Here is a 14,697-nt window from a genome sequence, read left to right on the forward strand (position 1 = left end):
AAGAAAATTATTTATTTATTTATTTATGTTGTTGGTCATCTGAACTTACAGCTAAAGTTTGTAAGACTGGAGCCCAAACAAGTCTAGCAGACAGTGTGGTGAAGTGCCCTCAAAGAGGCTGTCTGCTCAGCTAGGCTGAACGGTTTGGCGCTCTGTAGGCTGAGGCATCCCATTTGGCTAATGAAGTCCCAGACTGTCTTCACACCACACCCCCACCCACTGCTCCACTATGAAATGTTCTACTCATGAAAGTAATGAGCCAGGGAGGGAGAAAGACTCTTCTGGCCACTGATAACCTCAGACTAAACTTGCAACCTTACGAGACAAGGGCCTAATATCTGGCCGTCAATCAGCCCCAGCATCCCCGGCTGGAGTGTTTAGTTACAAGGATCAATTATTTACCAGCCTCCTCTTTCACTACTCAGTGCACCCAAAAAAGGAGTGTGAAGAAATAAAAGAAAAGCACTGTCAAGTGGTAGCCAATTCAATAGAAAGAAATTAGGGGAAAAAAACTTCTGTGTTTAGCATCACACAGTGTTTGATCAATAAATTGTGAATTAAGATACCATTTGACTTGAAAAGAATAAAATATGTGTGAAAATAACCTCCTTTGCACAATGTCTGCAGCAAAAAATGTATTATCTATTAGCATATTAGGGTAGACATACAACATAAACAAAAATGCCATTGTGAGCATTTACAATAATTTCCATATATTTACATGCAAGTGTTATCATTTATGCCAGACAATAAAACAACAACTGCAATGCATTAACAGTCTGAAAAATGTGTTTAAACAAGATGTTTGACAACTCTCAAATATTATGGTACCTGATGAAAAACATGCACAAACAGTATTGTAATGATGCAATCTCTCTGAATCCATGTACTTCATATTTACTCTTAACCCACTGACTGCACAGCTGAAACAGCAACTTCAAGCTTTTAACTAATTTAGAGACAAGATCATATTACCGCTTCGCTCAAATTAACATTAGCACTTCACCTTGCTGGCTGAGTCTGGAAATAAATACAAAGTCACAGAGAACATCTTTAACCTAAAAGAGTAATACAATAATATTTATTGCAGGCTCTATTCAACACTGTTGTTACAAATAATTAAAATATGTGATTTTATTTAAGTAGAACGTTTGGCAGTGTGAGATATTTTCATAAGTATTCTCTTAAGATGATTAAATTGTGCAATTACACATTTCTGCCGAATACCTCTGTTTAAGACTGATGAGTAAAAAAAACAAGTTTTCAGAAAGGGAACTGTATTGGTCAGTGGAAATACTGCAGATTGCTTTGTTATTTGGAAGAAGAAGGTTTGGTATCCAGTTGCATATCAGAAAAGCACATAATTACAACAAATGGCAACATTGACAAAAAATTATAATTACTGTACACTATTACACAAAAATTATTGTTGTTTATGTGTTTTAAACAGATCTGTCTGTGGGATTCCCATCAAAACTGTCGCAATATCTACGCTGTGCCAGCAGGTGGCCTTAACATCAACACTAATTATATTGAAATCCAAAAGACTTAATTTGGATATCTTTTTTTACTGTGAGCTTGTATGAACTAGCAGTTCTGCTTTCTCCAGTAGAAATATGTCATATCACCTCAAGCTCGTCGGAAATACAAACCTGCGAGAAGTGGAAAGCTAACAAGCTGGTCATTCGTCAATCCGCACAAGCACAGGAGAGTGTTATCTTTGATGCTGCTGCACAACTGACATACTGATGCAAAAATATAAAGGTTTACTAGCAGCCTTCACCATTAAAACAAGGTAGGATAGATTCCCATCTTGATGCCATTTACATCAAATTCTAACTTTACCATTTTGATATCAGACAACAGTCTTCTAAGCACTTATTGTACAAGTGTAAAACCCTGTCATAAATATAGCCTTAATTTCTAGGTCTTAGCAAACAAAAGTTGAAGGAGATATAGTATCCTCCTGCTGTAGCTTGTCTATTTCACCATTCCACATGTTGTACAATCACAGATGGCAAAACACCAACACCGGGGTTGTCCCCATTTAAAAAACAATATCATGTAAAAGCGCACATGGGGTCAGTGTGACGACTACACAGAGTAAAAACCTTATGAGGTCCAAATGATCCAATCTCTTAAAATTGCTGGAGGGTTAAACAGTAAGACCAAGAGCAGAAAAATTACTCTGCAAAGTGAGTGGGGTGACAGTTCTACAAAGGGAGGAAATACAAGCAATTTGTTTAACCACCTTAAAATGAAGCATGTGCCGCTGAACTTGTTGTCAGCAATGCAGCTGACAACAAGTTCAAGTCACAACACTGGGAAGAAAAAGCAGAAACTGTCCAAATGGTTAGTGATTTGAATAAATACGATTTTAAAAGATGTGCAGTGTCTGCTTACTGGTAGAGCAGAGAATCGTATGTATGAATGGAGTAGTTAAATGGTGATTAGTGTCAAATCAAGTTCTGCAGTCAAACTAATGTCTGTAAATGGTGTTTCAATGCCCCAATGCCTCCCACACTAGATGTCTTGCCACATACTTCTGTGGAGGTAGCTAATTTGTCCTGGTAGAATACAATAAATTTTCATTTCATTATGTGCTAGCTCATTATACTTTAACAGCAATCACAGAATCATGTAACAAAGAATCATAAGTTGGTTTGTTGTTGCTGCACTATGGCCTAGTGCTATACACACATCTTGGCCTGTGCCTCCTGATGTAAAGTAGGTAGATGAAGACATAGGATTTAATTTTTAATTTAAAAGTAAAACTATGTCCTAAGCCTAATATATATATATATATATATATATATATATATATATATATATATATATATATATATATATATATATATATATATATATATATATATAATGGCGAACCAACCAGACATTGTCGTAGTGGATAAACAACAGAGGAAAGCCGTTGTGGTAGATGTAGCAATACCAAGCGACTGCAACATCAGGAAAAAGGAGCACGAGAAACTAGAGAAATACCAGGGCCTCAGGGAGGAACTGGAGAGGGCCTGGAAGGTGAAGACCACAGTGGTGCCTGTGGTCATCGGGGCCCTCGGGGCAGTCACCCCCAAACTGGACCAATGGCTACAACAGATCCCAGGAACAACATCAGACATCTCAGTCCAGAAATGTGCAGTCCTTGGCACAGCCAAGATACTGCGCAGAACCCTCAAGCTCCCAGGCCTCTGGTAGAGGACCCGAGCTCAGAGGATAAGAACCACCCGCGGTGGGTGAGAAGGGAATTTTTTACACACATACATACATACACACATAGTAAGTTTTTGTCAGTTTTTTAGGTCGGTTATAAACACAAATAATGTAAATTGATAATGTGATATGAAGCTTATATAGAGGTTTTCACTGGCAGAGGCCTCTCGTGTCAAGGGCATCCTTTGGAATAGATTAATGAGCCATCAGCTGTGAGTCCAAGGGACTGCTCCTGAAAGATAAAGAAGTTGGCTAGTCTTTTGCCATTTTGTTTTCAGCCCACTCCTCTTTCTAAGCTTTATTTATAGAATTTATAGTTTTCTCATCGTATGAGGACTTCCTGGTGCTTTACAAAAATCGATCCTGTTTCTTCACATTTTGCTCCAGAGTATTTAGTCTTACTTTTAATCTGGCCTTGCTGAACAGTGTGTTTTGAATGTCTTTCAGAGCTTTTTTGTGTTTGTTGAAGGGCTGAGCGATATGACTTAAAGTCAGTATCACAATACATTGAGCAGTTAATTTTGATTTAAAAAAAATGGACAATAACTTCACCCAACCCGACCCCTACTCAAAAAATAAAGAATGTGATAAACTACTATTGATGACATGCTGTGAAGTGAGTCCAGACTCCCCTGGACTGTTTTTTGCAATTATTTTTGTTGTTACTTTAATGTAGTTTAAAGCTACAGTGTCTGAAAATAAATGAAGAAAATGTGTACTTTTTGTTGAACTAAACTAGCTTATAAATGTAAAATAATTTTGCTTCCAATCCTAAAAGCATTAATTGCCAAACAATTACTGACACATTTTATTTGGGGAAATGTACTGGTCCTCTTCCTTGACGATTGATGGCGGAGGAGGAGCTAAGCACTGTCAATCACCCTCGCCTACATGCTCCCCACACTCTTCCCCTGGTTCTTTGCTAGCATACAGTTAGTTCTCCACACTGGAACCTGCCATGAATTCTCAGGCTAGTTAGCATAGCCACAGATGGTGATGGGTAAACAGTTTTCCTGTAATAGTAAGTTGTTTTTCTGCCATTAGCACATTGAGCAGCAAATACACTTGTATGATAGACAGTGCTAAGACCCTCCTTCTGACTGTGATTGGTTGTTTCTCACTGTGAAACAGATGACATGCCCACAGGGAGGCAGAGGAGCAATTTTTTTTCACAGATGATCTGTCTCATGTTATACTGTCACGACATAGTGAAAGCTTTAAGAAATATTTTTAAAAACATATTTTTATAAAATTTACATATGTCCTTGAAGTAAAATAGCTTATTTAGTTTTTTTGTTTGGGTTATATTATTCACTGTAATTTGCTCATTTAAAGAGGTCCTTCGTTTTATGGTTAGATTACCACAGCACACTCAACCAGCTGCTACCTCTGAAGGTCTCTTATTATGAGGACAGAACACAAACTCATATTTGGTGTGAGGTTATACACAGGTGAGTTAACACTTTCTTCCATAATTTTCTATATAGCATGTACTTTTGCTAAAATTGCGTGAAAGTAAAAAAGAATCTGTCACAATGAATCCACAGCTCGTTTTACACAATATTTACGATCTGTACATGGTGCACCAACTCAGTGCAAATGCAGGTAGTCACATAAACAAATTTCTCGGTACATAAGGGGGAGGCTGCATAGGCATCACATGGCTCTAATTAGTGACACTGTTGTCCTTAAGCTGATTCTGTTTTGTGGCTGTTCTGAGTGTTAGCAGGTGTACTATAAGTCTATTCAGTTCCTATCTAGTGGCATTCTTACGTTGCTAGTTCATAAGAGTTATGTCAACATAGGCATTATTGTACAAGATGACTCTATCCATCAGTAAAATAATGAATGAATGAACAAAGGAAAGGAAAACTGAATGAAAGCACAAAATTGGCCCGGATACAGTATTGATCTCTTCAAAAGGACTCAACATCTCCCTTTGAGTTTCCAAAGTCTTCCCAAGCTAAAAAAGAAATATAATTTCCCCTGCCCTGTCTGGCCCTGTCTTAAGTCTTTTTTTCTATTTCAAGAAAACCTTCCAAAAATAGATGACCAAAGAAATCTTGATTAAACACCTTAACAATCCCAGCAACGCAGTTTAGTTAGGAATGGAGGAGAAAAGTACAAACCACTAATAAAAATGAGAAAGAACGGGAATTTAAATTTATTTTCAACTAGAGCTGTACAATATATTGCAAAGTAGGAATGTGTGATAGGGCATAAAATTCATATCACGATATCCATCATGATGGGAGGCGGTAACAATATATATCACTATGTTTTTTTACGTAAAATGTACAATAGAAACAAAAAAATACAAATTGAGTGGAATGTATATATTTGTGTTAACTTTTTTAGATTTAGTGGATGGATAGTTATTGTGGGTATTATTTGTATGTAATGATTGTAACTGTTTTGTATTGTGCTGGAACCTATTACTGTCAGGTCGGCCTTACAAAATCTAATTTTAAGCGATACCCGGCTGCTGATAGGCAGCAGCATAATCTCATGGTGACTACATGATTAAATCAAACTTAAATAAATACATGAAAAAATATCTTTCTATAGAAACACTAACTTTAATGTAAAGGATGTCTGTAAGGGACAGCTGATATGTTTGTGACACCAAGAGCAAACTGCTACAAACATAAGTTCTCAAAAAATCTTTTTCAGAGCTTATATTTTTCAAAGGATTTGACAAAAAGCTACCCATAAAATGAATGAGTTTTTGGAAAGAAACTAGTAGTACTATCTATATTTAGAGATCTAAAAACATTAACATGAAAGCATGCTGTGGTTATAGAAGCAGCACTTTTGCATGGATGTTTAAATAAATAAACAACCCTCTGTGGTTATAACAGACTTGTATTGTGTGACCATAAATCATTTCTCCCAGAATGTCACACTGACTGAGGTCTACAGCATGTACTATACAAAAAAAAAATTATTAAATCTATCAAACTGTTTTTTTAAGAGCATCTGATTGGCAAGCCGTCTTGGGACAGTTGGCAAATGGGCGGGCAGCGGAGGAGTTTAGAGGTGCTAAAGTTCAGGCAGGAGCGACGCAGCACCCTGTTTCCTGCCAACAGCCCTACAGTGGCGCAAATCCTGACTAAGTTGTTGACCCGTGGCCCCCACCTGCCTTGACCATGTATTATAAGCAGGGAGGGGGGCATCACTTTCCTTCCTAAGATGCCTTCCACACCAGAAGGCTTTTGACTCATGCCCATCTGTCCTGGTAGTACATACATTAAGTGAAAGCCAAGATACTGGCAACCTGTCCAATTCATGAGTGCCTTGTTATGTGAAGTGTGAACACGATCTCAGCAACCGTTCAGTAGGAGAAAAATGATCAGTTAGGAGGTCAATCCACACGGTTCTCTTCGAGTTGCAATAACACGTGAGGATCAATTATGACGTAAATATTTAGGGAATTCTTTTTAAGCTTAATTATTGTTGTTTCCTCACTCAATTAAAAACAAACCAATATAGTAAACAATGAAGTTTTCAATAATTGGCAATCACACATTCTTACACATGAGAAGAGTAAAATTAAAATGCCTGAGAAACACTCATTATTGTGAGTTAGAATGCCCATGGCATTACTAGATCACGTAAAGGCAGACAGGATAACAATGGCTGAAATTCAAATACGTCCTAATCACTTGCAAATACCAGTGTGGATGGTCAGTCTAGATTCAGTTTAGTCATAGATCACGCATTTGCCTACAGACTGAGCACATTCTGGGTCATTTTTAGCATGACAATACTTCAGTGGGTGAAGTATTATATTAAAAATGATGGTAACAAATGAGAAAAAATGTAATTTATTACTTAAATAAAAAACTCTTGTCTGAAATAATTTAAGTTTCAAACATGTTTTTAAAGAAACGTTTTCTTCAGGCAGGCATTTGCCCCAAAACACACAACTGCCCCTTCCTCCCCAGGAGTGCTACTGACCGTTTTAGCAGGTTCTTTGTCAAGATAAGAGACTAAAAGGCTGACAGATGTTCTCAAAATCTCTCAGCTTGTCTTTTAAGATGAATCTGATTCTCTACAAAAGGAGAGTGTCTGTCAGATCTGCTAGCCAATGTTTGATGGAAGGCACCTCTTGTTTTCCCAGTAAGGAAGGACTCGTTTTTCACAATTATAACACCACAGGCTAGAAGGCGCCATTGTGCTACATTGAGTTCCATAAACTTATCAGATATTCCCAGAGTGATCAGAATTAGATTTGTTACCACCTGAACTTCCAGTATCATGAAAAGAAAAGAGAATATGTCACATGAGTACTCTTGAAGTTCAGGACAAACTGCATAGCTGTCTGATAAGAGTATTCTCAATGAATTTGCACTTCTCACACAAGGCTGAGGCTTCTGGGAACATGCTATGCATCATAATCTTTGAGTGTAACCTGTGTAAAAACCTAAATTGTATAAAGCGGTGCCGGGCATTAATAGAACACTCATGAATATATTCTAGCCTATTTTGCACACAGTCAGGGGTAACAGTGCTCCAAGCTCCTTTTCCCTATTTCCTTTATATTGTCAATTTTTGGAAGGCTTAGATTTTGCAGTGTCTCGTTAAGTTGGGAGACAATGAAGTTGGAATTGGTAAATATTCTAATATGGCTCTCTACATGTCCGGTACAGACCTCTCAAAGTTGAGAAGGTGTTTTCACAAAGTTCCTAATCTGCAAATACTTACAGAAATTAGGGGTGCACCAATTTATCGGCCAGCAAATTTCCATAATTTTGGGAGATCGGTGATGGGCCGATATTTGCAGGTAAAGGCAACCTTATCTACCTCAACAAAGATTTAAAAATCAACCACTGACCTCTTTTGCTCTCCCGTGAGAGGTTTGACTGGCAGATCAGCCCACCAGGTCATGACTGCAAGTTTTCAGTTAATAATAGTCACACCACTGTTGCCAACTCAGAAACATTCTTGCTATATTTAGCTAGAATGTTTTCAGACCAAAAAATTGGTATTGGTCAAGATTGGAATCGGCAGGTCAGGCTATTTTAAGATCGGTAATCGGTGATTGGCCAGAAAACTGCAATCGGTGCACCGCGGATAGAAGAGGGTAAATTATATTTCTGCTTGTGTTATTTGAATTAAGCAATAGTTAATCAAATTTTCAGAATACCAATACTACACAGTCCAAAAACATTCAAGTTCCAGGCATTGAATGTCCCACCTATGATGGAGGGCGTAAGCAAGGAGTTTGGTGCTATACAATCAACTTGGCACATTTTGTATGATTAAGAATTTATATATTGTTCATTTTTGCACAATGACAAGTACGTTTATACATTTCACTGTTTTTCATAGTTGTGTGAACCTCTTTTCAAAGGTTAAAAGTTATGATCAAAAGCTTTTAAATTCAGCCTTATTGATCCTTATTTCAAATGGATAAAACAAAAAACTAGGATAAGCTTTCATTTTGCCCAGTTCTATCTTTTCTCGTCTACTTAGAACAAAATCTCCAAGGAACTTTTATAACATCTTGCTAAATGCAATAAAAAAACATGATACTTAAAAGACTAAGAAGTTCAAAGTGGTACTAATAAAGTGTAGCTAATAAAATGATCCATGTATAAAAGAGACAAAAACACTTTAACAGATAATTAAGGTGTGAACGTACCTGAGCTGGCTGGACGTCTAAGTAATGAAGCACTTCTTTAAGCATGACAGGCATGTGAGGAGGCTTTTCAGCAGAAACACAAGAGAGTCCGTCAGACCTATCCCAAAAACCAGGGCCAGAAGACAAACCAGCGGTGGCAGAATTCAGCCTCAACATTAATGACCTCCATGCTCTCCGTGCTGCCAGGTTTGTTTTCCATAGCATTATATTGGAGATAAAAAGCATGTTCTTGTAAGGGCCTGTGGAGAAACAACAGCAAGTTATGCTAATTTAATGTACTACTCCAGGTTTGTGGCTGTTTTTTAACACTATAAAAAATAAATATTAGTTTAGTCTGACACGGGTGTTTTATTGTCCCTATTCATTCTGCAACTTTCTCCAAATCTGCTGCTAACAAAGCAATGTGTTATGCCACACCACATTGTTGCAATGTTGCATTTGCTGACAATAACAATTTGCCATGCTTTGCAACTTGATGTGAACATAATTACTGTTATATTCTGACTGTACAGTTCGTATATCCCACTACACTATGTGTTATTGAGAAGAACTGTAAATATTAAACACTTTTTGTTGCCTCAACTTTGGTATTTTTAGAAATACTTCCCACCACAATATACTGTATGTCATAAAAACAGTAAATTGTATGTCACCAATAAGGTTTCTATAGTCCATCAAAGTTAGTTGATGGACTATAGAAAAGATTAAGCATGACATGACAACTATAGAAAGATAAAAATTAGCAAGTTAACTCTCTGCTGCCCAATAACCCAATAAGAAGTGATGATGAGCAACAATAGAGAGGTTCTCTTAAAATGTGCGTAAAGCATTTACTAGTAGGAGATGGAGGAAGTGTCACTCTAAGTCAGTGACAATCTGTTACGGCTATCTAATTTTATTACACATTAGAAAATTAATATTATAAATGTGCGTTATTGTAATAAACACCAAGGGATTCCCTGATTACACAGCCTAACTGGTGTGCTACAGGCATTATTGGTCCATAACTGGTGTGAAACTAGCCTGATAAACACCAGCCCCTTGGTCTGCACTTTGCTTTGTAAAGTGTCTGGACCCTCAGCTTTAAGAAAAGGAGTTGCTCTAAAACAGCACAGAAAATCAGTGTCATCATTCACAACTTTTTCTGCGCGCTGGTTGAAATTCAATCTGAGAAATCAAGCACAATGAGAGAAATCCCAGACAGAGCACCAAAGGGAGATGAGAATTTAGCAGAATTGCATAAGAAGGCAATGGAACTAGTGTGGAACCAGTTCTCTCAAAACAAGTAAATTCACAAAAAGACAGAATATAAAATATCTAAATATAGAATAACAAATAAAAATACTACATAGTAAGGGCAAAATTTAAAACATAAACACTGTATAGTGATTAAAAAATAGTGCATTACACACATTGAGGACTATTCCACATATCATTTACTTTATTAATTTTTTTATTTATTTGATAATGATTGTCACGTTTAAAATATTAAGAAGACAAAGTACAAAATCATTTGGGGGGCACCACAGAGCACTTGTGCTTAGGGCACCCATAAGGCTAGCAACGGCACTGTACATCCTGCTGCTTAGTTAGCTTTAGCCTCTCCGCTAAATGTGCCAGGCTCACATTCGCAACAAGACTGGAACCAACATGAAGACTAATATGGGGTAAAAGTTTAACCTGTGCAACCAAGCAAGCTGGCACTTTGAAGAAAAATATCATAGGGACAGGTAAAAAGAGGTTTCCATGTCCACCTGGCATTTATCAATGGAGTAAAAATTGAAGTCGTGACAGTACATTAATACTCCTGCTACTTAAACGTTCACTTTACATTCTGTCCACTACTAAACAAACGGTAAACAGCATTTTACTGCACAACATATGAAACAGCTCAACTAACAACTGTCACGCTGAAACGTGCCTCCAGATGAGAAAAGCTAAACTGCAGCTTACCGTAGTGGATCAAGCAGAAGCTCCGCCTCCTCCAGCCTCAGCGTGACGTGCTCGTCACTGCTGGGCCGCCCAGCGTCGTCACCCTGACAGCCAATCCGCGGCCACACAGGAAGAGAGCTCCTGTTTGAAAATATTGGCGCTTGTTGTGCTAGCTCTCTCCGGCAACGCGTTGCTAACGACTTATATTTTCACGTGACAGCGACTTACTTTAATGAAAAAAACTGCTGTGGCATGACAGATAGCTGTTGTTTTATAACAGGTAAGAAAAAACCTCCCACGGAGAGTTTTCTGTTTGATGGCTACAACAAAGCTAACGTATTGTTAGAAACTACACGACGTTAGCTGGCTAGTTAGCAGGTGTGTGTCAACTGTGCTAAGTGGCGTTTGTGCTTCTGTATTTAAATAGGTAAATATTTAATGAATGCATTGATATAGTATTGATAATGAAAAAACATAACTTTCTTGTCTTTTAATATCTGTAAAGCAACACATGAATATATTTTACCGTTAGGGAGTTGCTATGATCTCGATATATTAATGTATTTCTGAAGTAACCGCAGCACGTTTACCAAGCTTTTGACACAACATTCCCTAGTTTGTTTGTTTTTAGTGGTAGATTGAATTTTTTTAATGAAGTGAACAAGAGCAGAAAGTCATAAAGATTTGTTAATACTAAATTAATGAAGATATTTGTAAGTAGGCTATAATTTTCACAATTTTTTATATTCAGATTTTTTTGTTGTTGTTTGATTCCCCTCAACCCAAATACTTGAACATATAAAAGGGAAAAGATGGGTTGGGGGTTCTTTTAAAGTAGTGAGTTTGTATCAGATGCGCATGAACTTCACACATATTATGCTAATCTTTCCCTGATTTTTAATGAACAAAACTACTTTCAGTTGAGGCTTTTATCTACTGAAATTGCTGGCAGTTCTTGATGTTTAAGTATTTAATGAATGGAGGCTGAGCATAAAACATTTTCAGCATTTGACTTGCAGGTCACAGATCAAAGCTGATTTAAATCTCTGGCCAGTGATTTGTGGATCTCTAACTTAGACTATTATTTAATCAGGAAGTTAAATTCTACAGAGAGAAACTCTTTTATAGGAAAATTGTGAAAATAGATTATCAAAAATGGCCATACTCAAAACACTTACAACTTAAATAAACCAATGATGACAAAAATGGCCACAAGTACTGCAATCTGAAAAGATGGTCAGTTCATTTTCAAATGAGTCAACATGAACAGTAAGAGCACCAATCAATGGCTGATTAATTTTACTACAAATGCTGTTCCATGAAAAAATTCATATTGATAACAGTTTAGTCAATTCTCACTGCAGAGATATTTATTTATTATTTCATCTTAAGTGATTATATATGTACGTGTGTGTTGTTTTGTCTTAATTACTGCTTTGGACATGTTGTTCTTTCAGCAAATGGCAAGTCATTACTCTGTGTACTCCAGTTAACGATTAATCTATTATTAGATTAGTTGACGATTATTTCAAAATCAGTTCATCACAATCCTATAAATCATACCTATGCTATGTTATTTATTCAAAGGCTTATTTTTATTATCTTGGTATGACCTCATCTAAACATACCACAACTTGTTGTAGAATAGGTTTAGCCTGTACCTGGAAGGTTCAGTTTACATTACGTAATTCAAATCAATGTATTTATCCTGAGCTGTGAAATATATCTGACTTTAATGCAACATTTTTATCCTATTATGCTTTACATTATATGATGTAAGGAGATCAAATAAAGACACCTGAGTAAAATAACATGCTGCCTCTTTTTTGACAAAATCACTTTTGGCAAAAAGAAAGAGGTGACGATGTGTTTTAGATGAATGGTGCATTTAAGTTTTGTAAAATTTCAAGCTTGATATGTGTCTACATGTTGCATCCACTAAGCTACTATAAGGGTTTTATGAAGTTTTGTTAACAATTTTCTAAAAATAATTGTTAGCCATGGTAGATTATCTTCAAATCATAATAAATCAAACTCTTTCCATCATAGACTAATAAAGCAGTGCTGCTGCATTTATTACTCTGATTTAAGACTGAAATACAGGTTGATACTACAGCTGACACAACCATAAATTTTCTTATTGGAACATTTTCATTGTCTCTGCTTGTGTCTTTGTTACAAGTTAGAGACTTATGTTGCTTAAGAAGCTTAGCAGTTAATTCCTTTATTTTGTTGCTAATGTTGCCAACTCAAGGCGACAGTTCAATGATGAGAAATTAAACGTCCTTGAAAATAAATTTATTCTGTAAATCGGTGACAAAAGATTTCAAAAATAGTTAGCAGTTGTTTGTAAACAAAGATGGATTTCTGCTTCTGTTGTGCATATTCCACATTTGGATATATAGATGTTATTCCTATTGCCTTGTTTTGTTTTTAGTAGAAAAAGTCCACTGAAGAACTTTTTTCCTTTTTGTGTTGCAGCAACTTTCCATTCACAACAGAAGGACCAAAATGGCAAATGATGTGTGTAGTCATGTAAAAGTCGTAGTTCGCGTTCGGCCAACCAACGACAGCGAGAAACGTGAAAACTGTCGCAATGTCGTCCAAGTTGTCGACAACCACATGCTTATTTTTGACCCCAAGGAGGAGGACATGTCATGTTTTGGGTCACAAAGAGTGAGGAACCGAACAATCAACAAGAGGGCGAACAAGGACCTGAAATTTGTTTTTGACCACGTCTTTGATGAGAACTCTACTCAACTGGACATTTTTGAGAACACCACTAAAGGAGTATTAGATGGTGTAATGAATGGATTCAACTGCACAGGTAACTAACGTGGATGCAAAATTATTGAATGTGTTAGACTTCTTGTTTGATTCAGGCTCAGCAAAAACCCCATTCGTGCAAAATAGTTCAGCAACAAAAAGACTAAATTGGTTCTAATAAAGTAACGGTAAAATTGGTTTGCCGTAAGAGGAAGCATGAATCAGACCTCACATATCCTGAATTTCCTTAATATTTTATAAGGTTCAGGGTCACTAGAAAGTCATGAACAGATTGTCCCTGAACTACCTTCTCAATCCCTGGCGAAAAGGTTTGCATTCTTTATGATTAATTGGAATTGTTAGTTTGCACGTCCATTCCACGTAAGCCTGCGGTTCAGGGAAAAAGTACACTGCAGGGAGCAAAGTGAGAGGGGAGTTACTTCATTACAGCATCCAGTCACCATTCTCAGTTTGCTCCCTACAGAGAATCGGTTCAATTTTTCCACCCCTCTGAAATAAGTGTTACTGCAAAATTCAAGACAAAACTGTCAGAATCAGTGACATTAAAAAAACCAAAAAAACTGAGCAAATTATATTACTTGAAATTATCTTTAGGAACAACAAATATCTTGCTAGATTTGTCTGTAGTTGTGTTGCTAACTGTAATTTTTATGAATCTGTGGTAGATATGGGTCCATTGGAGGATTAAATTTAATGTTCACTACCTTGACTGAACTCTCTTTTCTTCTCAGTACAATGTGTCATTTAAGGTTACTTTTCTGAGCAGCTTTTGAATGTAGATCTCAGGCTGTTTGCAAACACGGTTCTTGCGTAGTTTGAAAATGTTTTTAAGAAAATAGTTGTATTTCTGGATATATTTTTTTCAAAATCCGTTTTCCTAAAGTTGGATCCACTTGTTCAAACATCCATCTATGAACAATTCATACATTAATTTGTTCGTAACTCATCCTTTATTCCATGTAATTTTCATCCATGCATTCTGTCAACCATCCATCTAGCTATTAATCCATAAATCCCTTTCTCCTTTCATCCATCAATCTGTTCATTCATCCATAAATGTGCATCCACCCATCTTTCCATTTATGTGAATACCACAGATTCAC

At 36.7% G+C, this 14,697-nt stretch overlaps 2 protein-coding genes across 4 annotated transcripts in view; one reads left to right on the forward strand and one right to left on the reverse strand.

The window, feature by feature from the left end:
• Positions 1 to 10,874, reverse strand: part of mettl15 (methyltransferase like 15) — a 55,700-nt gene extending 44,826 nt beyond the window's left edge. For both annotated transcript variants that reach the window (XM_023332857.1, XM_023332856.1), the window contains exons 1-2: positions 10,829 to 10,874; positions 8,876 to 9,114 (exon numbers count right to left, since the gene is read on the reverse strand). In XM_023332857.1, coding sequence (XP_023188625.1) covers positions 8,876 to 9,100 — 225 coding nt within the window. In that variant the 5' untranslated portion in view covers positions 9,101 to 9,114; positions 10,829 to 10,874. The remainder of the gene's footprint in view (positions 1 to 8,875; positions 9,115 to 10,828) is intronic.
• Positions 10,875 to 10,968: 94 nt separating this feature from the next.
• Positions 10,969 to 14,697, forward strand: part of kif18a (kinesin family member 18A) — a 28,281-nt gene continuing 24,552 nt past the window's right edge. Inside the window, exons 1-2 of one of the 2 annotated variants that reach the window (XM_014474152.2) lie at positions 10,969 to 11,087; positions 13,289 to 13,634. In XM_014474152.2, the coding sequence (XP_014329638.1) occupies positions 13,319 to 13,634 (316 nt within the window). In that variant the 5' untranslated portion in view covers positions 10,969 to 11,087; positions 13,289 to 13,318. Of the gene's footprint in view, positions 11,088 to 11,161; positions 11,186 to 13,288; positions 13,635 to 14,697 lie in introns of those variants that run through there. The other variant, XM_023331936.1, reaches the window with a different exon arrangement.

This window comes from Xiphophorus maculatus, chromosome 4, assembly GCF_002775205.1.
Source record: "Xiphophorus maculatus strain JP 163 A chromosome 4, X_maculatus-5.0-male, whole genome shotgun sequence".
NCBI lineage: Eukaryota > Metazoa > Chordata > Actinopteri > Cyprinodontiformes > Poeciliidae > Xiphophorus > Xiphophorus maculatus.